The following is a 24,874-nucleotide window of genomic DNA, read 5'->3' as shown; positions in this document are numbered from 1 at the left end:
TATTATTCTTACCATAATTTTCCTCTCCTGTGTTGCTTGTTCAGTGCATTCTAGGCAGGCAAGCTCCCCTCGTCTCTGTGTAACTGGCACTTCTGCTTGACAAGCCCAAGCACAGAATCACTTTGCCTAACACAGTACCTAACATGAACTACAAGCTCAATTAAATGTTTGTGATAATGGCAACTGAATAAGAAATATTTGCAACATGTCCACAGAAACCCTTAGAGGATTAAAGTAGAGAGTACAATGATCAGACCCTTCCTTTTCTACAAGGACCCCCAAGGTGTGTATTGTTCCCGAATTAATGGAGGGCTGAAATTAGGCTCCTTTTCCCATTTTTAAAGAGCAGGATGCCTTTCTTAAAACCTCCCCGGGAATTAATCACTGAGCATTTTCTATTGTAGATATCACTACTCTCTAAAGTAGAAATGTCACTCAGAGAAAATCAGACATTCAGGTAATTCAAAGTTTTATTGAATATGCTTTACAAATGGGCATTTGATTGTCATCTCGAAGTACTCACTACAAATCAGAAAAACAAATCTTACTTTTAAAACTTAAAGCAACCTTGCTGCTCCTAAAACCTTAAAGAAAAGTTTTCAGTTTGTTTCTTCCAGTACTTGCTAATTTCATTCAGTGACACCCCTTTTAGACCACCTCCTTTTTAAATTCTATTTATTTATTTATTTTTGGCCATGCCCTGCGGCGTATGGTATCTTAGTCCCCAACCAGGGATCGAACCCGCACCCCCTGCGCTGGAAGTGCAGAGCCTTAACCACGGGACCACCAGGGAAGTCAAGACCATCTCCTTTTCAGAAAGAACCTAAGACACTGTTTTTTCTCACAGCTCCTCTCATTACAAAGCTTCATCTTCACCACCACAGTGAGGATAAATGGAAAGAACATCAGACTTCGTGCCAGAAAATCTTTTCAAATTCAGACAGTGACACTTCCTATGCATTAGAGTAAATCAACACGTCTCTAACCTTAGTTTCCTCGTCTGCAAAATGAGGATCACAACACTTATCTTACGGGATTATTTTGAAAACTAAAAGAAGTAAAATATGCAGGTGTAGTTCATAACCTATAAAACACCATCAAAGCGTGTCCTAGCATTATTACTCATGTATGAAGATGGATCATTCATTTTTCAATGAATATTTATTGGTCATTACCATGTGGCAGACATTTTGCTAGGCTGTACGATACACATCAAAAAATATATATATCATTGGCCCTAAGGAGCCAATTATATATATATATATATCATTCCAGTGGGGAAGAATCATGCTCTGGGTGGAGAGAAACATGCTCTGGTGTGGCCATGGGTGCTAGGGAGCCAGAGAGGACACTCAGAGAGGGGTGTGGAAAGTGAGGGCATTCAGAGGACTTCCTGAGGGGGTGAAACTGGAACTGTCTCACCGCAGATCAAAAAGCAAGACATCAAACTCGAGTCAGTCCTCTGTGAGGTGAGCCACACAATCCACAGTCCTGGGCTCCCAGCCAGTTCAAAGGTAGCACAGCCCACTAAGGCAGAATTTCTCAACCTCAGTGTCACTGATAATTCTGTTCTTCCGGATAATTCTGTGTTTCGGGGGTGCTATCCTGTGCATATCATAGAACGTTCAGCAGCATCCTTGACCTCTATCTACTAGATGCCAGTACAACCCCCTACCCTCAGCTTTGACAGACATTTTAACTGCCCAATGGCCCCTGAAGGGCAAGATTGCCTACAGTTGAGAAATACAGCCTTGACATAATAGAAAACCAACACAGGTGATTCTAGAAGAATGCATTTCATCCAGTTGGTGCTTAGACTTATACTAGTTAGTGCTCAACAAATATTGAATGAATGAATGAGCCACCCAGAGCCCATTTGACCTTTTGGGTCTCATGTAGAAGAGCTCTGAGCTAGTAATTAAGTTCTAAGGTGCCGAGTGAGAGGTAACAATAACACCACGTCCATTTATACTGCGCTCTGTGCAAGTTGTATAATCTGGGGCAAGTAGTTCAATTTCCCTGAGTCTCTCAGGCTCTTCAGTTCCTAAAAAGGGATATTAATCTTATCTTGCAAGGTTGTTGGGAGAATTACATGAGATAATTGATGTAAAACATAAAGCATTAGAGGTTTAGGAACTCACTCCTTTGGTGCAGTTGACAAGAGGAATCTTAGCAGGATGCTCTCCCAGCTCCTGCCACTAAGCTTTACCCTTAAAAAGGACTAGAGTAGTTTGAGCATATGCTTTTTTTTGTTATAAACGTGGAGAACGCTGAACACGGCACCAGGAACTGACACATCAGCTATCCAATTCATTGCTCACAAGCAACCAGGTTAGTCAAAAGGCTCAGGGAATTCCCTGGTGGTCCAGTGGTTGGGACTCCGTGCTTCCACTACAGGGGGCATGGCTTCAGTCCCTGGTAGGGGAACTAAGATCCCACATGCCACGTGGTGTGGGCAAAAAAAAAAAAAAAATGTCAAGAGGCCCAGAGAGTTGTGACTCGCCCAGGATTACACAGTAAAAAAGTACTTCCCTGAATTCAAGAGGCACTAGGGCTGGCCAGCCTGCTCACCACCACCACCTCCATCACACCTAGGCTTATTTAGATGTGAGTTTTTGGAAAATGCTTTGTGTATTCTGTGTTCTGTAGTTTCCTATAGACATACATGACCAGATCGGGAAATTTCTCCTGAAAATACTGGGAAGGTTCTCCAATTTTTGACTTCATCCTGAAATGAAACATAAATATTTTGATATGCTTGCCCCAAACTCTACATCCCCCCTTTATAGCACATGGCCCTGGAAATCTTTTTTGCTCCCCTGGTTTCTATAGCAGAATAAATGAGGACTTTGGAATCTGACAGAGCAAGATTCATCTCCTGACTCTCCAACTAATGGACTAAACTTTGGCAACTTAAGTTTTATGAACCTCAGTTTTATTATCCATAAAATGAACATAATACTATCCCACAATCCCTTATCTACAATGCTGAAATCCAAAAAAGCCCTCAAAACTGCAAGTTTTTTGTGAGTTTAGAGCTAAGAATTTTGGTAGCAAAAGCTAATTGGATTAACGCGGGGCTACTCTTCTAATGCTACATTCGCTTTACCCAGCCACGCAGTCCCCTGTGTTTCGTCACACAAGAATTGCTAAGGAAGAGGAGAACCTGCAGGGCATGTCCACTGTTGACTGTAAGACCCTTGTGATGGCCCTTTCCCACACAGAAGGAGGAATGACTTTCATCAAAATAACTTTTCTTCTTTCTATCAAATTAGCAGATATAAATTTAGAACTGGAATTTTTCAATTATTCTCATCTCATACATGACTCCTCATACATGACTTACTCTCGATTCTTTGGTTCATTGATGTGCTCTCCCAAATTCCGGATGAACTTCAGCAGGTCACCCACGGTGTCCCGATAAACGTTGCCTTTTTTATAATAGTCATTCATGTTTTCCATCACAAATTTGTCAATCTAAAAAAACATAACACAGAAATGTGGTAGCAACACAAAATATATCCTGAATGTTAATACAAAAAGGCAGAATACAAATTTGAATATATGTCAAATTCTCCACTAATTGATAAAGCAAATTAATACAAAGAAAAGAATGGAAGTAAGCACCGCACACCACAACGCTAACCGTAGTTGTGTTTGGATGTGGAATTATAAATAACTTTAAATCCGTGTATCCATTTTCCAAGAGAATTGTTTTCATAGAAATTAACTACATTAAAACATGGTTTAGGAAATCGTTGGCTACTATACGAGGAAATTTGCTCACTATACTCTACAGAAGCACTATCCTTGTGGCCACCCTTCCAAATTCATACTTGATTACATCTCCTCCTTCAAGAGGGTTGTCCTGACTGAAACCAGGCGTTGCAGCCATTGCCATAGTGAGCGTGGTTGTTCTTTGTTTTGTTTTGTTTGTAATTATGTTTCCAAAGGTTACATGTTTCTCCTTGTCCCTAGGTGTCCCAGGGCAGCTGCTGTCATATTAATAACGCCTTCCTGGGCTTCCCTGGTGGCACAGTGGTTGAGAGTCTGCCTGCCGGTGCAGGGGACACGGGTTCGTGCCCCGGTCCGGGAGGATCCCACATGCCGCGGAGCGGCTGGGCCCGTGAGCCATGGCCGCTGAGCCTGCGCGTCCGGAGCCTGTGCTCCGCAATGGGAGAGGCCCCAACAGTGAGAGACCCGCATACCGCAAAAAAATAAAATAATAATAATAATAATGCCTTCTTCTTGTAGATGGCTCTGATAGGTAGAAAGAGTCTGGAGTAAGAGAATAAGATGCAACAACCATGAAGCCAGAGGGTCCCTTAGGAAGAGTAACTGGTGACTAGAAGCCTGCCTGGGGGTACTATGTGTGGAGCACATGTGAGAAATGCTGAGCATGTATGTGTGTGAGAAGAGGCAGCCATGTGAAGAAGGTGGAGTCCACACCGGAAAACTGGTTGCACGCCCAGGAAAATGGGCAGATCACCAAAATCAACAGGACAACAAAGCTGAAAATGAAAACACAAACAAGACTTGAAGTCAATCAAAATTCCACATATGTCAGTGAAATTTAAGGGAAAGAACCAATGAACTGGGAGGCAAAAGAACAGAATTCTCTTTCCAGCTCTGCCAACCTCTGGCTTTCCAGCCCTGAGTATTTGGGGTTCCACCTCTGAGCCTCAACTTCCTTGGCAATTAAATGATTTGGTGGACTTGACGGCATCATTAACATTGTGCAGTGAGCTGCTTTAGCGCGTGGCCTTTTTTTTTTTATTTCCCATTTTTTTATTGAAGTATAGTTGATTTACAATGTTGTAATTTCTGGTACAGCAAAGTGATTCAGTTATACATATATATACATATTCTTTTTCACATTCTTTTCCATTATGGTTTATTAGAGGGTATTGAATATAGTTCCCTGTGCTATGCAGTAGGACCTTGTTGATTAAATACGTTTTTATATTTTTATTTTTAACCAGTTTTAAATGTTTCTCTAGGGGAATTGGCACATTTAATATTTGGTCTCATTTGTATTATCTTTTTTTCTGTATCTCTATTTTCCTATTCGCTTTTCAATTCTGTACCTTCTATTACAGTAGATTGGGTATCCTTTTTGTCATTTGAAGTACAATCAGAATAAAATCTTATGTAAATTATCTGAGGATTAAAAAGTAGTTCTACCATAATTTTTCATGTTTATAAATAAAACTGAGGCTCCTTTCTCTGGATGATAGAGTCTTGCGTCTTTGGGTTCAGCCCCATTTTCTCCAACCCCCTTGTCTCCCAGGTTCCTCGTTGTTGTATCTTGTTCTCTGGAAACACTTTTTTTTAAAAAAATTATTTATTTCTTTTGTAGTACGCGGGCCTCTCACTGTTGTGGCCTCTCCCGTTGCGGAGCACAGGCTCCGGACGCGCAGGCTCAGCGGCCATGGCTCACGGGCCCAGCCGCTCCGCGGCATGTGGGATCCTCCCGGACCAGGGCACGAACCCGTGTCCCCTGCATCAGCAGGCGGACTCTCAACCACTGTGCCACCAGGGAAGCCCCTGGAAACACTTTTTAAAATTACATTTTTGCACCTTAGAACCCACCTGTATCATCACATCTGATGACTGATAACATTCCATTACCTCCATAACCTTTATCTCTCTAGTGATATTTAGCATTTTATTTGTACTTTCCTCTTCATTCCAATTCTGTCCTTCCTTCTTATGCCTCTGGACCTTTGGGCTTTGATTGATAATTTACCCAACACCACTGCATTTTCTCAAACCTTGCTTCTGCTTTCAAACAGAAAGTAAAGGCCAGATAATTAACCTTCAAGAGAATGACTTTCCTATATGGTCTGAAAATAATGCTCCATTTAACACTGAGTGGAGAGTGAGAAAAGAAGGGAAACAATAGCTTTCATCACCTGCTTCTTCTGTGCTTTGTGCTCTATACTTCTCTTATTTCTACTTTTGCAACCACTTTTTTTAGCACTTCAGTCTTGAGGTTGGATTTCTCCTTTCTGTTGCCTGTAGTACTGTTTCTCTGTCTCAGACATTAAAAAGAAAAAGAAGATGACAATCTCTATCAGCTACAGGTTAGCACATGGCCTTTAAGCCAGAGTGCCCAGCTTCAAATCCTGCTGCACCCTTTACTGATTCTGTGCCTTTGAAACAAATCACTTGTCTGTGCCTCAGTTTGCCCACCTGCAAGACGGAGCTAATTGCCTCAGAGGCTGTTGTAAAGATTACCTGTGGTTACTCATGGAAAGTCCTGAGAACTACGGCTGCCATGTAGTTAGCACTACGTGATCGTTAGCTATTACCATCGTCTGCTCTGGTTTCAAATGTCTTTGTTTCTACAAGTTTAATTTTTAGCTGAACTCTTATAGACATTCATTTAGCAAAGAGTCATGGCACACCTACTCCATGCCAAGAATACAATGACAGACAAGACAACGGATGGTCTCTGCCCTCGTGGAACTTACTGTGTAGCAAGAAAGAGAGACGTTAAGCCAGCAATTATGAGTGTGATATGTGGTCTAGAGGCAAGCAAGGGAAGGAAAGCAAAATGAGATGCAGAAATGAAGAGGTTTGGAAGAAGCAAGAGTCCTACATCAGGCTTAAGATACAGAAGCTGCTGGTCTCACTCAAAGACTTGAGAGTTATGGATTTTCCCATAATGCTTTGCCCATGTCTCTGGGGTACCCAGCATGTATCCCACAGCCATCATTCTGTGGGTCTCTCCGCCCCACATGGATGCTGTACTCTGTTTTGTATATCTCTGACCTTGCATGGGCCTAACACATACTGGTACTTGATAGATGTCTGCTCGCTAATAATAACGAAAGTTCTGATAGTACTGACTAGACTGAAAGGGTGATTAATTTTTATGTTCCACTATATTGAGTGGACCTTCTCTGGAAGAGGAGGAATTTGAAAGATCATCTTTTTTTTCTTTTTTTCACTTTCTGTTCTCTCATACAGAAAATAGGTGTGTATATGGATGCTCAGGCAGGGCTGTGCGCCGACAGCGGAGGCAGCCAGTCTCCCTAGGTGGAAATGCCCCGTGGGGGGTACCTCCTCTGGGCTAAACTCTATTTAACCAGCTGCTCTTGTCACAGTGGAAATAGAATTATTAGTCAGACCTCGCTCAGAAAACAAGGCTTGAGAGAAAGAGAAAAGAAGAGAAACGAGAAAGGCTCTTGGGCTGTGACAAGGCCATCCTAAAGAGGAGCCTGGATGAGTCTCTCAGGAGGGCCTGGCCTGGAGCAGAGACTCAAAAGGGCAGAGGGGACCTGGGATGGGAGGAGGGAGAGGAAAATCCCCTTTCTCACCACTTGGTTGGGCCAGGCCCATAGTATAAAAAAGTTAGGAAAACCAACATAACACATGACACAGATTCTTATTCCTGGAATAACTCCAAGACCATAGGAGTTGTTCACACCTTAGTTGTCCACTGGGCAAAACTTGTGGAAAATTCAGATGTTCCAGGTTGCAGAAGCTGGAGGATCTTGCCATTAGCATTTCTCCTTTTGATGTCTGATTCATTTCCCACATCCCTAAGGGTCCTGTAGCGGCTGAGAATGACAGAATCATCACGGTTGTCCCATCCTTCCCACTCTTTACAGAACTATTAGATTTTGGCTTTTGATAGGAGTAGTAAAAGCATGTCTCTAAAATCTGCATAAGGGGAGAGCTCGCTCTCTCTCTGTTTTCCCTCATCCTTTTTCTATTCTTCAATGGAGAAAACCAGATCCAGAGAAGTTAAGTCACTGCTCCAATGACACCCAGCCAGGAAATGCCAAGCTGAGAGAAAAGCCTGGGTCTGCTGACTCCCAGCCTGACTCCTGCCCACCTCACCGTGATGGTTAATTTTATGTGTTAATGTCACTGACCACACAAGGCCCAGATTAAATATTCTGGGTGTGTCTGTGAGGATGTTTCCAAGGAGATTAGCATTTGAACCAGTGGACTCAGTAAAGCAGATGGCCGTCCCCAATGTGAGTGGGCAGCATCGAATCTATGGAGGGCCTGCCTAGAACGAAAGGGGAAATTCGCCCCTCTCTGCCTGGTTGCTTCAGCTGGGACATGGCTCTTCTCTTGCCCTCAGCTGTCCCAGTTCTCAGGCTTTCAGACCCTTACTGGAATCTCCATCTTCAGCTCCCCTGGTTCCCAGACCTTTGGATTCAGATTAAATTACACCATTGGCTTTCCTGGGTCACCAGCTTGAGGATGGCAAATAGTGGAACTTCTCAGCCCCAATATTGCATGAGGCATTTCCTTATTTTGTACATATATAAAGAGCCCTGACTAATACACTCACTGTCTCTGTCCTGGAGGCCTGTAATATACACTCAGTTTTCCTTACCTCGCCCAACTCCAAAAGAAGGGATGACCCAGCAGGCCACTCAGATGGTCCTTCACATTGTCCCCAGGGAAGAACAGGTGATGAATGAGGTCCCAAGTTTCCTCATCTGGAGAAAGTTGAATCAACTCTCCAGTTCTTAGATCCTTCAGACTCTCAAAAGAAATGTCTCCCTGGTTTACCACGTACAGGACCAGCAGTCCCAGGGCCTACACAAAAGCCATAAATCAAGTCAAAAGCGCTTATGAATTATCACTCTATTTGGGGAACTTTGTAGGGTGTGGCACAGGCTATGAGCAAATGGAAAACGGGTAGAATCTCGAGGAGATTCCCCAGCCTGGTCAGGGAGAGAAGGCATGGGCTTGTGCATAGAGAACTCTTCAAGGTAGTATAGTTTAGGATACTACCCCTTCAAGGTAGTATAGTTTATAGGTTTAGGTTTATAAGGAACAAAAGATAATCCCAGGCCAGAGTTGTCAGGGCAGACTGCTTAGAGGAAGAGGAATTTGAGCTAGACCTCAAAGTACGGATAGAATTTAGATAAACAGGGGAAAGGGAGAAGGTTTTAAACAAGGGGGATGCTCAGAGTCTGGCTGGGAACTGGGACTTTGGGTCGGGCCTATGTCAGGCCACAGATAAAGGAGCCAGACCAGGTCCCACAGAATAGAGTGAAGGCCCCAGGAGTCAGGGCACAGCAAGGGAGGAAGGACCAGGAAGGAGGCCAGCATAGAAACTGCACTGGGAAGGACACCAGTCAGTGAAGGAGCTAAAATCTGGAGCCACTGAACCAGAAAGGCCAGGCATGGATGGAGAGTTCTTGTCTATTGGGTTGGAAGTTCAGCGCCCTGGAAAACTCCAGGCGAGAGCTGCGCTGACAAGCTCAGAATCTATCTGGGAGCCGTGGTCTGCAGAGGCTACGTCTCTGTTCTGTCTCTGGAGAAACAGTTCTTTCAGGATCTTAATCTTTGGGGCCAAGTTTAGTCTCTTTTGAGTTGTGGATCGATCCCATCCCTCCACTGTGCTTGAGAGGGCCTTAGTCGCTGGCCCTCCTAGGAGTTTGGCACACGTGTTTGAATAGAGTGGGAAAAGAAATCTCATTTACTTTGTCTTTAGGCAGAAAATACCTCCTACAGGAATTGTGGAATTATTTTGGAGAAAATCTCCTGGCTGTAATTCTGAAAGAATTGTGGCATGTTCAGTGTATTTACTATTCAGCCTGTGGGGTCAGAGAGAGATCTAAAGAGATAGAGAAAGGGGCCACGGCGATGGTCAACCCCACACCCACTTGGCTGTCTGCAAGGGAGTGAAGGCAGTGAGTACCAGGGAAATGCCGTGAAATGTCTTTCCTTCTGGTTGAAATAAGAACATCCTCTAACTGGCCACAGGGAGTAAGGTAATGAACAAAGAAGGAAGCAGAAAGATGGAAAAGTAAATTGTTTGTAGAAATTACCTCTAGATCTCTCTTGATTTCCTGTGGATCTCCGGTCCACTTGATGCTTTTATCGAAATCTGCCAGGTAAGCACCATTCTTGTAATCTAAGGGATAGTTTGTAGAGATGCATTGAAAATCCTCATTCTCCATATGCTGTAATTAATTTAAATAAGTCTGTAACACAATGTACAATCTATCATCTCTGAGGAAGACAATGATAAGCTCATATCTGCTTTGTTGTTTGCTTCTCAAAACACTGTCATGTGCACTGTGTCGTTTGATCTCTCAGGTATCTGCCAAGAGCAGGACTTACATTTTATTTGTTCCAAGCCAAGGGGTGGGGAAGCATGAGGATAAGTATAACCAGCTCCCCAGTCATGCAACTCCTGGGGTCAAAGAGCACAGATCTGTAAAGAAGCTGCTGGCAGGAGTTAAGGTTACATCCTATAGCTAAAGAACAACTAAACAACAAGGATCCGAATCCAAGACCACCTTAAGCATAGCATTCCACCAAATCAAGCCCACTAGTCACTGCCCACTAAGACGTTGTAATCTGTTACCACGAATAAACCATGTGCTTGTAATGAGTCACTGTCTCCTTGTCCCCTTCAGAATCTTCCTCCCTTAAAGGAAGCCACTAAGTCCTCAGAAAGAGGGATGCATGGATGAGAGAGGTCAGGAACAAAATGAAAGGTGGGTGAGTCAGTAATTTGTCCTCGAAGAGGTGGCTTAAAGGAGTCTGAGAGGAAGGTTGGGTAACCCCACATAGGATGATGGCCAGTACAACTGTGTGCTTCTCAAACTCCTTTCATTATGAACTTAGACATCACAGTTGTGAGGAAACTCAGAGTCTAACAAAAAGGAACCCATTAAATCATTCAACAAGTGTTTAGTGAGGGGAAAAAAATGATGGTGAGGAAGGAGAACACAGTCCTGGCCCTACAGAGTTTAGAATCTCTGGGCAAGGAGACGGATACTAAAGGAGGATAAACGTTAAATTAATTGCAATTTTGAAAATGCTAGCCAAAAGTGCAGGATGCCCTAAAAGTGTATCACAAGAAGAGCTACATGGCTGGGGTGGGGGTGCGGGGAGGGTGGAGAAGTTTTCCTTAAGGAAGAGACGCCTAGGGAATCCCCTGCTGGTTCACTGGTTAGGACTCCAAACTTCCACTGCAGGGGGCACGGGATCAATCTCTAATTGAGAAAATAAGATCCCACATGCCGCATGGTGCAGCCAAAAAAACAAAAAGGAAGAGACACCTAGGCAGAAAAGATCAGAAAGTAGAATTTGGGTAGGTGAGTGGAATGGGGAACAGAGGGAAGAGAGAATTCCAGATAGGAATGCGTGGAGAATTCCACTCTGGCAGAAGGAAGGCCCAAGTGTGCACTTAGGGAGGAGGGACAGAGTCAGAAAGTTGCTTGTGATGAGGTTGAAGGGGCAGATGGGATGCAGATCATAAACCACAGACCACTTTCAATTATTTGAAGTGATAAATTCCCTTCACTTATTTAAGCCACTTGGAGTCGAGTTTTCTGCTACTGAAATTTGAAACTACCTAATGGAATACCTCACATCTCTTCTAACATTTGATTTGTTTTTTACACGCCCCAATTTTTTATTTTTAGTTTCAACAGACATTGTTAAAGTGCTATAATAAGTTTTAATGCTTATGCCCAGTTTCTGTACTACAGTGTAGAGAGGGAATTTGGCCCTGCTGACACCTGATTTGGTGCCAGTGGAACTGGTTTCATACTTCTGGCCTCCAGAACTGTGGGAGATTAAATTCCTGTTGTTTTAAGCCACCAGATTTGTGACAATTTCTTTTAACAGCCATGGAAACTTACACATTTGGTTAGCTATGTTTCTTTGGGTGTAAATTCTTCTGTTTCATGCCTCTCTTTCACGGTATTGGCACCTCTTAAATATCCTAAGTGATTTTCGACTGTAAGCCTTACTTTGCGGTTGAGACTCCCTGACGTCCTGTGAGTTGTTTCTGTTAATGCCACCCAACAGAGTGGAGGGATGGAAGCAGTCGTCAGGGCTTCTGCTTTGCATTTTATTCAGTGAAGCTCAGGGGTAAGCAGGACATGCCACTTAGTAGCTGCTTTGGCAGAAATCTTGCATGTTTAACTGCTCTTTGTTTCTCTTGATATCACCAATGACCCAGTGTCTCAAGCAGTCCCCCTGTCTGTAGAAGAAAGGTCTGTCATAGATGCTTGGTCCCTGGGGAAGAGGGGAAGCCCAGGGTTTGATCTTCCTAGTGTCGACTGTCGCAGCAATCTGCCTGCTAGCTGGTCCTTGGTCCTCTTCTGCTTCTGGCTTCCATCACTTTGGAGTGGCACTTTTCTACACTGTTCCTACGTTCATAAGTAATGTTTATCTGTGGCTTCCTGCATTTGTCCTGGACTCCTGTATTATTCTTCAATCCCATCCTATCTATGTTTAGTCTCTCCATGATTCTTCAAGGATTTTGTCCTCTAGGAATTCTTTTTTTAATGTTGATCTCAGTTATGAATTCATTTAAAAATCTTTTCCCATCATTTGAGGGATTTAATACAGGGAAGAGTCTGCAGTATGTGCTAGGTTCGCCACCTTGAGGCAGAAATATAATCAGTTCTTTACTGTTCAAGCTTAAGAATGGAAGGAGTGGTGCTAGAAATTTCAAAGAATAGGTAGTCACAACTTATTTTTCTTTAGAACGTGATGTGTGATCCTTTTGCATCAAGATCAGCAGGTAAACTTGGGAAGGACCTCACCTTTGGCTGAACCTCAAAGACTCTTCCTTAGTGGGTAGAGTTGCACATATTTCTGGCCCTTGTCAGTCTCCCCAGCGAAGTTGCTTAAAACCAGGAAGGAGTGCCACAAACACCTGTCCTCACACTGAAACCAGATCTTACGTCTACCTATTTCTCTCTTCCAGGACCTTAAGTACCGTTCTCTGACTCTCAGTACCCACATCTTCTTTTTGCCCTGGTCCCTTACACCAAGCTTAAATGTCAGTGCATGTCTGTAGGTTAGGTATCTGCTTCTGCTTAGCCCTCTAGACAAGTACCTGGCCTTTGTTGGGCACTTACAATGTACAGATGACTTGTCCATTTGACATACTGCACTTAGACCTCATAACAACCTTATGAAGGAGGTATTATCAGTCTCAAGTGAGGAAACCAATGCTCACAGAATTAAGCAACTTGCTTGAGGTTACAAAGCTACAAAGTGGTGGGACAAGGCTGCAAGGCTCCTTAAATATGGCTGAAGCCAAGGCTCTTTTTACTGTCCCAACTTGCCCCCTGGGACTTTACACTCAGCTCTGCTTGTTTTTTTTTTTTTTTTGGAAGTTTTGAATTTTATTTTATTTATTTATTTTTCATACAGCAGGTTCTTATTAGTTATCTATTTTATACATATTAGTGTATATATGTCAATCCCAGTCTCCCAATTCATCTCGTTGCCCCCCCACTTTCCCCCCCTTGGGGTCCATACATTTGTTCCCTACTCCGCTTCGTTTTTTTGTTTGTTTGTTTGGCTGTGTTGGGTCTTCGTTGCTGTGCAGGTTTTCTCTAGTTGCGGCGAGCAGGGGCTACTCTTCGTTGCAGTGTGCAGGCTTCTCATTGTGGTGGCTTCTCTTGTTGTGGAGCACGGGCTCTAGGAGCGTAGTTGTGGCTCACGGGCTCAGTAGTTGTGGCTCGCGGGCTCAGTAGCTGTGGCGCACAGGATTAGTTGTTCTGCGGCATGTGGGATCTTCCTGGACCAGGGCTCGAACCCGTGTCCCCTGCATTGGCAGGCGGATTCTTAACCACTGCGCCACCAGCGAAGCCCTCAGCTCTGCTTGTATCCTTGAATGTTGCTTTAGTTTATTTTGGTTTTGGTTTGCAGCAGTGGACACTGACTTGTTCGGTCTGCTTGCAGTATGTTTCACCGTGTCACATCTTAACCTGGATCCCAATTTTAACCTCAGCTTTGCCATTAAGTTTCACTGTAACTGCCACCTTCTCTGAAGGAACACACTTTCTAGGTTCCCTGACTTGAAGACTACTCTAAGAATTCAAACTTCTGGAGCTGGCTCCATCCAAGACCTACAAATTTGTATTTGCCAAGGGCAATATAAGGTTAGCCTGCTATTCCATTGGCATCCTCGACCTCCACGTGGAATACGGGTTATACCTGGTAGCAGGAGAGGTTGCACTGTCACTATCGATTTGTTACATTAATCCTCAAACTGAACAATCCACACTGACTCTAGTTCTTCCCTGTTCTGCCATGAAAATCCTTTCCTCTCGTAACAAAAGGCCCTACGTTTCTAAGAGAACACTGGGGACTTACCTATTAACATGTTTTGTGGCTGCAGATCCTGGTGAGTGTATCCAGACAGGTGTAGTTCCTCAACAGCCTTAAATAGAGATGAGAGGACATTTCGAGCAAACTCATCTTCCTTATTTTGCACAGCCTCCCCTCTGTGGTCGGCCAAGTGCTCCTCCAGTGTGTGTTCACACAGGGCGAGGCACACATACAGAGAGCCCTTGTAGTTCTCACTGCCATAGAATGTCACCACATTACTGTTGATTCGGTTGCTCTGCAACAAGGAGACTTCATTTTGTCCATGTGTGCTGCCTTCATAGAATAGCTTCACAGCTACCTCTTGGTCTTCATAGAACCCCAGGTAGATGCCCCCTTCAGAAGTGTCAGCAATTTTATATTCTTCATCAATAAAGATCTTAAGTTTGCCAATCATAGGGCGGTATATCCTGTGGAGATGTTTCAGGGCTTCCCCCCAACGTGAGCTCTGCGGCTTCCAGTCTTGAGCAGGAGGGTGAAAATCTTCTACGGCTCCATGCTGGCGAAGAAACTTTGCAAGGTCATGGTCATAATTGCGCCTTGCTATGGCAAGAAGGTCTCCACAATCTGTTCTGGCTCCTTTGTGGCACAGCAACTGGGCGATTTCCTTCAGCTTGAGTTCAACAGCAAGATGCAGTGCTGTTTTGCCCTCATTGTCTGTGTCATTGATCTCTATATGTTTTTGTTCCAGAAGCATCTGTACCAAACCCAGGTTCTTCTTTTCCACTGCCAGGATCAGGGGCGTCTTCTTTCCTTCCCCCCTCACACTGACATCAACCTTACAGTCCAGCAGAAGGCGAGTAATGGCCTTCACCTTCTCATTGTCAGAGTTCAGAAGAGCATAGGTCAAAGCATTTCTGCCCATATTGTCTCGGGCATTGACATCTGCCCCCATCTCGTGAAGGAGGATCCTCACAACATCTACATGCCCTTCTTCAGCAGCATCCATGAGAGCAGTGGCCCCTCCTTTCCTAATCTTCTCTTGATCCTGCTTTGTCTTTCGATGCAAATTCACCTTTGCTCCATTCTTATACAGAAACCTTAAAGCTTTGACTCTACCATATGCAGAGGCTTCCATGAAAGCTGTGAAGCCATGAACATCGCACTCATTGACATCTGCTACTTTCGGAAGTAAAAGTTTGAGCACCTTCACATTTCCAGTGATGCCAGCAACTATGAAGGGAGTGGCCCCATTCCTCTTCCGCAGACGAGGCTCAGCACCATAGTTAAGCAGAAGATCCACAATGTCCTCGTTGCCACTTTGTACTGCATTATGCAAAGGTGACCAGCCCCATTCTTCATCCTGGAAATTGACATCAGCCCCTTTTTTTAGCAATTGCTGGACCAGCTCAATGTCATCTTTTTTAGTAGCTTTAATCAACAAATGATTGTCTTCCTCTGAAACCCTCCCATTAGTACAGGGTGTGGGTCTTTCCTGAGGATTGTTAGGGCTCTTGGTCTCCATGATGGTAAATACCACTGGTTACAAATTTTTTGCCTTTTTTTCAAGAAAATGAAAAACTTATCTCCTTGGGATTTGATCAAAGAGACGTGGAACTCTTAGAAAATCCTGTCAGGGTAAATCAGAATTATCTGGCTACAGACCACCAGTATCAGGAAGGACAATACTCTTGAAGTCTTCCGACTTTCCACCTGGAGATGAGAGAGGAACTTCATAATTTTATAATAGTGAGAAAACATTTAGACTTCCCTGGTGGTGCAGTGGTTAAGAATCTGCCTGCCAATGCAGGGGACACGGGTTCGAGCCCTGGTCCGGGAAGATACCACATGCCGTGGAGCAACTAAGCTCGTGAGCCACAACTACTGAAGCCCACACGCCTAGAGCCCATGCTCCACAACAAGAGAAACCACCGCAATGAGGAGCCTGTGCACCGCAACGAAGAGTAGCCCCCGCTTGCAGCAACTAGAGAAAGCCTGAACGCAGCAACGAAGACCCAATGCAGCCAAAAATAAATAAATTTATAAAAAAACGAAAACATTTGAATTTGAGAAATTAATTTTACTAGCAACCTTTTCAAAATACATCTATTATAGAAATTTTTATTATAGAATATTATAAATATATATAAATTTTAAACAAGAAAATTATTACTTTATTCTCCCACTGCCCAGGAACAGGTATTGTTAATATTTTAGTATATTTCTATAGATTTTTAAAAAAATAGTTGGGCTCATGCTCTGTAAGTAACTTTGTATCCTGCCTCCTTTCATTTAATGCCTTATTATAAATAATGTCCTATGTTATTACAAGTGGGATTTTTTGGGGGTTTTTTTGCGGTACGTGGGTCTCTCACTGTTGTGGCCTCTCCCGTTGCAGAGCAAAGGCTCCGGACGCGCAGGCTCAGCGGCCATGGCTCACGGGCCCAGCCGCTCCGCGGCATGTGGGATCTTCCCGGACCGGGGCACGAACCCGTGTCCCCTGCATCGGCAGGCGGACTCTCAACCACTGCGCCACCAGGGAAGCCCTACAAGTGTTTTAAAACATTTTGATGGCTATGCAACATGCCATCAGAGAGGTTTTTCAGTTCTCTACTATGGAGCAAATTTTTAAAATAACTTTTAAAACAGAGTTTCAAAATGATTATTTTTTTCACAATTCAAAATAATGTTGGAGCAAATTTAGCTTACTTTAGCTTATTTTCTTATGATAGATCTTATAATAGATTTCTTATGATAGATTTCAAAGAACTGAATGCCGAGTCAAAGGCTATGATTGTTTTTAGGATTCTCAACCTATATTAATACATTTTTTCCCAATGCCATATAAACATACTCTTACTAGAAATAGATGGCCTTTTAAAAAAACCAGAACCCTCATTTAATAAGAAAATATGTGTTTTTCATCAGTTTGTGTTTCTGGTTGAACACGCTCAGCACATTCCTGGTTCTTTGCATGTGTGCAGTCCTATTCAAACTAGTGTAGAGTATGGTTAAGAACTCGGACTCCCAACTCAGCAAGATCGAAGTTTGAGCCCCTGGTCGTGTAATTCTAGACTCTTACTTCCTAATCGTGTAACCTTAGATTATTAAGTCTCAATTTTCTGTTCCCTCAAATGGGGGCAACAATAAATACAGTCCCCCGTATAAAGTGCACTGAAGTAGGGAGAGGGGGAAATATTAAGCCTTCAATAAATGGTAGAGCTAATTACGTCCGTTTATGAAAACAAAAGTTAACAAATCCCAGTCTCCCCACCCATGTGCATATACACACTACACAAATAGAGAACCTGGGGTGTCAGTTTAATCCAACTGCCCTTGATCAGCTCTGAGCAATTTAGACCCAATTCAAACAGCAGATGGCAGCAAACTGTTACCTGAATATTTACATAACTAAGTCTGCTGCAAAATTCACAGAGCAACCATTTTTCAGCAATCTCACCCCCTCCGACAGTGTCAAAGCCCTTACCTCAGAGGTCTAATCAAATGTGCAGCGGAAGCACAATCACCCGGTAATGAACTCTCTGGACCCAATGTTTGTGTAAACACTTCCGGTGACAGTGAGTGTGAGGTGGGCTGGAATAAAGGACCAGAGAAGGAAAGAATCTCGGAGAAACCTGGAAGACTCAGGGTTTCTTCGAACTTCTTTCCTCCTCCGGTCTTTTATTTATTCCAGCCCACCTCCAACTGCTAACTTCAGTGTAATACAATCGTTTAAGAATACCACATCTTGGACTCCTTTTGAGGAAATGCAAATAAAAATGACGATAATGATAATAATAATAATAATAAAAGAACCCCCAAGTGAAATATCAGAGTAGAAAATGAAAATAACCCATCAAAAACACTGCAAGGGAAGAGTCCTGCTTTCAGTTTCATTTTCTCCACATGACAAGATGTGCCTGATAAACTGAGATGACTTGCATAAATAATGTGTGGATTGTCACAGAACCCTGGGAATCTCAGGTGGGCTCAGGCCCAAAGGGCCCCCTGGGGCTGACCAGCTGGCTCTGTGAGCTCTCTCCCCTCCTCCAGTTCTACACCCACTGCCATCTCCAGTCCCCGAAGCCCAAGGAATCCTTCAAAGAAAACAACTTCTCAAGCTTTCCCAGCTCTTCTCCTTCTGCCCACCTTACCTTCTAAATACAGACGCCTCTTCCTTGGTTATTTCTCTGGCAGCACCTAACCCTCAAACACTGTAGCCAGCAAGGAAACAGTCCTTTCTGGGGCTGGAGCGTCGAGAAGCGAACCAGCCGGGGCGGAGCCTAGAAAGGAGAGTGAAAGGAGGAGGGAGGGGACACTGACCACGCCTACACTCGGCAGAGGTGGCCTGAGCTAGTTGCACCTTTAAACCTCCTAGAGGAAAGCGGTGGCTCTTTTGTTTTCTAACCTTTTATTTTCTATTGGAGTATAGTTGATTAACAATATGTTAATTTCAGGTGTACAGCAAAGGGATTCAGTTATACATATACATGTATTTATTCGGTGGCTCTTAACTGATTGCTGAGGGCTGATTTGATGTCCAAGATCGTGCTGCTCAGCCTTCAGCCTTTCAGGTCACAGCTCCAACCTGACCACGTTGTTCCAAACCCCCTATCTTCTTGAGGGAAATGAATGGTAAATAAACATTTATTGAGCACCGACAGGGTGCCTGGCACTATGTTCATTGCATCACAAGAGACTCGGACCCAATCAACCCCTAACAATCCTGATGATGATGAAACTGAGGCTCCAGGAAGCTAGATCAGCCCAAAGCCCAAGCTCCTTCACTCACCTGGGTGCTGTCAACTCACCACCCTGAGGCAATGTGGCCTCCTGGAAAGGGCACAAGGCTGGCAGTCTTAAGACCTCGTCCTGCAGCCAGAGCTGTGGCTGTTTTGCTGAGTGACCACAGGCAAGTGGTTGAACAGTGTTGGGCCTCATTCTCTCATGTTAATATGGTTTTTAAGATTCCTTTCTGCTCTAGAAGTTCTGTTCCTGACCATTTTCCTAACATGGAGATGCACGCTGTATACTGAAGGCTACAATGGGAAGTATTCCTGTCCTCAAAGAACATCCAGTCTTGCCGGGAGACAAACTTCCTAGAGGGTTATGAACAGCGAGCAAGGTGTGGTGACATGTTGGTCATCAGCGGCACGCCATCCAGACTCTCGACCTCTGTTGCCCCTTACACCCCAGTGACTCCCAAGCCTCTCTCTCTAGCCCCAGCCTCTCTGCTGAACTTCAGACCCACAAATCTAGAACATGTCCCAAACAGAGATTCTCATCTCTCCCTAAATCTGCTCCTTTCCTTTTTCTCCATCCCCATGAATGGCACTACCCCCTGAATGCCACTTCCCATTCTCATTCCAATCCCAAGTCTCCTACTTTCATCTGCCAGGGGATGACTACTTCAGCCCTTACTATCGCTTACTGGAAGAAACTGATGACTTGCTTCTCAGCCTCTAATCTAGTAATACCTGCTTCACTGACTCGCCATAGTGTACAGGACAAAGTTCAAAACCCTTAACCCATCATTCGCTCAATTAATATTTATTGAGCACTGACAATGTTGCCAGTGACTATTCTAAATGCTTGGGATACGGTGATTTATCACACAAGTGCCTCGTGGGGGTCTTCCTGGAGCTTGCATCTTAGTAGGCAGAAATAGATCATAAATAATTGAGAAATGCAATATGTAACATGATTTCAGGTCCTGATATGGTCCCTGACTGTCCTGATTCCTCATGGGCATCACCACTACTACCATCCAGGTCCCCATCACATCACACTGCTTCCCACCACCATGTCTCTGCACATGCCACTTTTGCTACCTGAACTAATAATAATGATAAGAAGAAGAAGAATGATGATGGTAGCAAGCATTTATGTAGCTCTTTAGTATGCTCTAGGAACTATTCTGAGCCCTTTATATATATATATATATATATATATAAAATCATATAATCTAATCTTTATGAGGTAGGTACTGGTTTTTTTTAATAGTTATTTATTTATTTGGCTGTGCCAGGTCTTAGTTGCGGCATGCAGGATCTTTGTTGCCCCATGTGGGCTCCTTTAGTTGCAGCATGCGAGATCTCGTTCCCTGACCAGGGATCGAACCTGGGTCCCCGGCATTGGGAGCTCGGAGTCTTAACCGCTGGACTGCCAGGGAATTCCCTCTAGGTTTATTGAGAAATAATTGACATACATCACTCTAGAAGTTTAAGTTATATAGTATGATGGCTTGATTCACATATACTCTGAAATGATTACCACAATAGGTTTAGTTAACATCCGTTATCTCATATAGCTACAATAAAAAAAAAAAAAAGAAGTAGAATTGCTGGATCATATGGCAGTTCTATTTTTAATTTTTTGAGGAAGCTCCATACTGTTTTCCATCCTGGCTGCACCAACTTACAATCCCACGAACTGTGCACAAGGTCTCCCTTCTCTCTACATCCACGCCAAGAGCTTCAGTTTTTAAAGGTGATTTCAGCCCTGTTGGCTAAAGAAATCTAATTTTAACCCCTGTACCCCCTGGGATACCTTAGCAATTATGCTAATAATTTTCAGTTCTATTGAAATTTCACATCTCTATTAAGCTGCATTAATAAACAAAACTAAAAGTTATACCTCTTGGATACAATTCCAAAGGAAGGAGCCAACTTAAAATGAGAGCAAAGCTAAGCAATTCCAAGGGAAAAGTTTGTATAGCCTGACCTGACATGGCCACAGGGAGGTAGCAGAGGGTGCGGGATAGGCCAGAGCCCTCCACAGCCAACACGGAAGCAACAGCACTGATGCGGAAATACACGAGCCTGGGTTGAGTGAGTACTATCTGGATTTAATGGCTCAGTCCTTGATTTCCTCATCTGGAACTCTGGAATGCTCTTCATATCAGATAAAATACAGTATGGAAACAGCTGTACTATACTTGGGAAAGTAGACTTGGAATCCTGGCTTTGAATTGTGACTCTTCCATTCTTTTCAAAAAGTCAATAAATAGTTATTGACTGTGGACAAGGTACTGTGCTGAGTACCTGGAATCAGATAATAATAATAGTTAATACTGGTGGGATATCAGCATTGTGCCCCTTTTCTTTCATTCCATGTTCCCTCTGAGGGGTGCACTCTTACTGCACTCGTTTACAGATGAGCGAAGTAAGCCTTGGAGAGGCTTAGCAGCTTCCCAAGGTCATACAGCGAAGGGGCCAGTTCCAGCCCCAACATTCCAACCCCACGAGCTGGGCTGTGTATCACTCAGCCGTGGTCTGTCCTGCCCCATCTTATCAAATAATGTGGCTCCCCATCTTGAAGAGAGTGGTTTAGTGAAAGAAAAATAGCTGCGAAGAGGCAAGTGACAGTGCCATGTCACACATGAGGCGATCAAGGTTAGGACAGGGTGTCCTAGAATCATGGAAGTGGCAGAGATGAACTCTGGGCAGTGGATGTCTGGGAAGGAAGGCTTCACTTGAGGAGGTGATGTTTTTGCTAGATTTTCAGGAGGCCTTTTGAGAAGGGCATTCTCCTCCTCAGCCCCCAACCCCTAATTAAAAGAAAGACAAAGAGGGCATTATGAGCAGAGAGAACAGCATGTGTGTAAGGGCCATCTGGGCAGGGACGAAGTCAGGAGAGGGACTTGGGTCAGATCAGCACGAACCTTGTATGTCATTGTAAGAGCTGGACTTTCTCTCGTACTCAAAGGGGAGCCACTGAAGGGCTTGAATGCAGCCATGGCGTGCTCAGATCTATGCTTTATGGATAAAGACTGACACGGCATGGAAAATGAACTGGAGGGGGAGAGCACTGGGGAGGGGCACCAGGTGGGAAGTCGTTTTTATAGCCTATGTTGAAGAGGATGAAATGTTCCTCTAAGAAATCTCAGTGAGGGTTTCCCTGGTGGCGTGGTGGTTAAGAATCCACATACCAATGCAGGGGACACAGGTTTGAGCCCTGGTCCGGGAAGATCCCACATGCCATGGAGCAACTAAGCCCGTAAGCCACAACTACTGAGCCCATGTGCCACAACTACTGAAGCCCACGTGCCTAGAGCCCGTGCTCCACAACAAGAGAAGCCACCGCAATGAGAAGCCCGTGCACCGCAATGAAGAGTAGGCCCTGCTCACTGCAGCTAGAGAAAGCCCGTGTCCAGCAACAAAGACCCAACACAGCCAAAAATATAAATAAATAAATAAATTTATTTTTTCAAAAAACTATAAAGACGTCTGGTGAGCTGGGAGGAGAAGCAACATCTCTCCCTATCAGGGTTACGGGAGCAGAAGGCAGTGGATATCTGAGGGGGACGGTGATGACCTCGGCTTTGAATGCGCTCCATACGATGAGCCTGTGGGACGTCCAGGGAGAGGAGTCTGGTAGGAAGTTGGAAATGGTCATCTAAACGTTTCTCCTGCTGGATTTAAAATTAATCATTAACGTAAGAGCCATCTGCTAAACATGTATATGCTAGGCCCTGGGTGTAGAAAATTGGAGAGGGGGACATGCCTAAACCCCAGGAGTTTGCCGTCTGGTAAAGGGAGACAGAAAGGAGGGATGTAAGTGCTCCGATGAGGGTTAGCAGCAGTGGGGGCACATGAAGAACAGGCTTCAGGGATCAGACCCAAAGGCTCAGGGAAGGCACCGCAGAAAGACCCTTGAGCTGGCTTTTGAAAGATGCGTCCCCAGGCTGATGAAGGAGTGATGGGAGTAGGGGGCACAGCAGGGAGGTGGTCCAGGAGGCAAAAGCAAGGAGGCTTGAACAGTAGGGTGAATCTGGGAACCGTGAAAGGTTTGTTTTCAAGGGGCAGGTGAGCGATTGGGAGCAGAGGCCGGAAAGGCATAAGCAGGCCGCTCAGGAAGTGCTTTGTCTGCTAAGCCAAAGCCTGAAGTGCCCTGGGGGAGGACCAGAGCCAGTGAGTTTAAAGATATCGGAGACCTCTTGCTGGCTGCGTGATTTTCAGGAAATCCCTTAAACACTCTGAGAACCAATCCAGCAGAGGTCCTGTGTTGGTTTGAGCCTGACACCTGGGAGACGTATAGGTCAGCCAAGAGTCGTTCTTCTTTATCTCTAATGCGTATCTACCACCTTCAGGCCACGCCATGGGCTCCAAGACCACCCTGTATGTGAGAAGAAGGGCTAGGGGAGGGGAACAAGCCTTGAGGATGGTCTTGCTGGATTGAGGAGCCTGCCAGCACCCACCCCAGTCACTGGATGTCCGTCACCCCCATTCATTTCTCCATTACTAGCCGCTTACACCCACGTTTTCCTACTGGCACCCATACTGCTTCAGAAAATACACATTTGTGCCCTTGTCTAAACTTACCCAGAATCCCCACCCACCATTAAGTGAGGCTACCTGCAGTTGATGGTACGGCTACTAGTTTGGCTTTCTGCCAGGCACATAGAATGCACTAGATGCAATAAATGCATGTAAAAGAGGCAAAAAGATGGAAGGAAAGTAATGAGAAGAGGACAAGGTTCCTACCTCCCCACCTCTCTGGGTACCATCTTTCTTCTTCCCTCATCCATCGTATCCCTCGACCATCCCTCACAGACTGGACTCTCCCCCGCCCGACACGGTGTCACTGGGTTCCAATCTCATCTCTGCCACTCTCTCGAGCCAGCTGCCCTGGACATGTTCCCCTCTCACCCCCCTCCGATGCCCCCAGGAGTTTCAGTTTCCTCATCTGTATTGTAGGGTTATCATACCTACCTCACAGAGCTGTCGTAAGTACTCAATGAGATCAGGGCCTGCCACGGTGTGTGTTCCCATTTTCCTTCCCAGGCCCTTAACCTCAGAATCCCTCCTGGCATCACGCATAGAATCGCCTCTTAGATCTGGGCTTCGAATGTGATTCCATGGGGTTTTCTACTCGATGTACCTGAAGTCTGGTCACTTTACTCAGTTATCTTTATATAAACAGATAATTCAACATAGAGAAGAATTTAGGGAGAACGAGTAGGTGATCGGCAGAGGGAGAGCAGATTGGATCCTTGCAAGCCTACCCCAAAGTTCTTTCCAGCCCAGCGCTAACCTCTCATTGCCTCTGCCCCGGGAATGGAACAGTCCCATGTACCAAGTGGCTTCCCAAAGCTCATCTCAGAGACGTCTATGAAATTATAAGGAATATTAACTCCCTGAATTTATATGACATCTTAAAAGGATACTAATGCAAATTGAAAATGGGTAAAGGTGAAAATGGCACAAAAGTCCCCCCCCCAACTGATAATGTGTGGCTACTTGGCCAGGGGCAACCACCCCTTGCTCTGTTCGAAGAAGAACTGGGAATGGCTTGTGCTGGGCCGGGTGGAGAGAGGAGATGGGCCCTGAAATGACAGCTGAGCCAGGTCCAATCAACAAGACACAATGGCTTGACACAAGTTGGGCTGTCACCAGCTGAATGAAGTTACCCATCCTGGTGGCCACCGTTCGAACAGTCACCTCTGCCCATAACTCGAAAGCTCCCCATGCATCCTGTGGCATCTCCGGACGCCAGCTCTCCCACAAGACTCCTGCCGGCACTTCCCTTTCCCTCTTCCCCTGACCACACAGCCCTTGGAGACAGGATCTCATACTTGGGTTTTATTTTATTTCACAATAAAATAACATGCTGAAACAGGAAAATGGGGATCGAGTACATCATTCACATCTAGAAAACCAGTTCCAGCTGTCAACAATAAATAAATATTTAAACAGGGAGGAGTTCCTGACAGGTGCTAAGAGGTTCCCAGCATGTTCAAGAGGTAGAGTCCAGTGGAGAGGGAGACAGTCATGCCGCCAGCTCCTGTTGAGATTCTCCAGTAGAGGCAAAC

The 24,874-nt window shown here is 44.6% G+C and overlaps 1 protein-coding gene across 1 annotated transcript; it reads right to left on the bottom strand.

Moving 5' to 3' along the window:
• Positions 1-452: 452 nt before the first annotated feature.
• Positions 453-18,336, bottom strand: RNASEL (ribonuclease L). Its single transcript, XM_089910294.1, is given in 8 exon segments — positions 453-2,604; positions 2,607-2,728; positions 3,347-3,477; positions 7,436-7,568; positions 8,360-8,565; positions 9,807-9,892; positions 14,110-15,774; positions 18,216-18,336. Coding segments are annotated over 7 exon segments (2,211 nt in total). The 5' UTR covers positions 15,587-15,774; positions 18,216-18,336; the 3' UTR covers positions 453-2,548.
• Positions 18,337-24,874: the final 6,538 nt, after the last annotated feature.

Source organism: Delphinapterus leucas, chromosome 1 (genome assembly GCF_059928025.1).
Source record: "Delphinapterus leucas isolate spDelLeu-1000000601 "Yukka" chromosome 1, BTC_Dleu_Yukka2, whole genome shotgun sequence".
NCBI lineage: Eukaryota > Metazoa > Chordata > Mammalia > Artiodactyla > Monodontidae > Delphinapterus > Delphinapterus leucas.
Note: the sequence above shows the minus strand (reverse complement) of the source record. Positions and strands in the feature narration are given on the sequence as shown.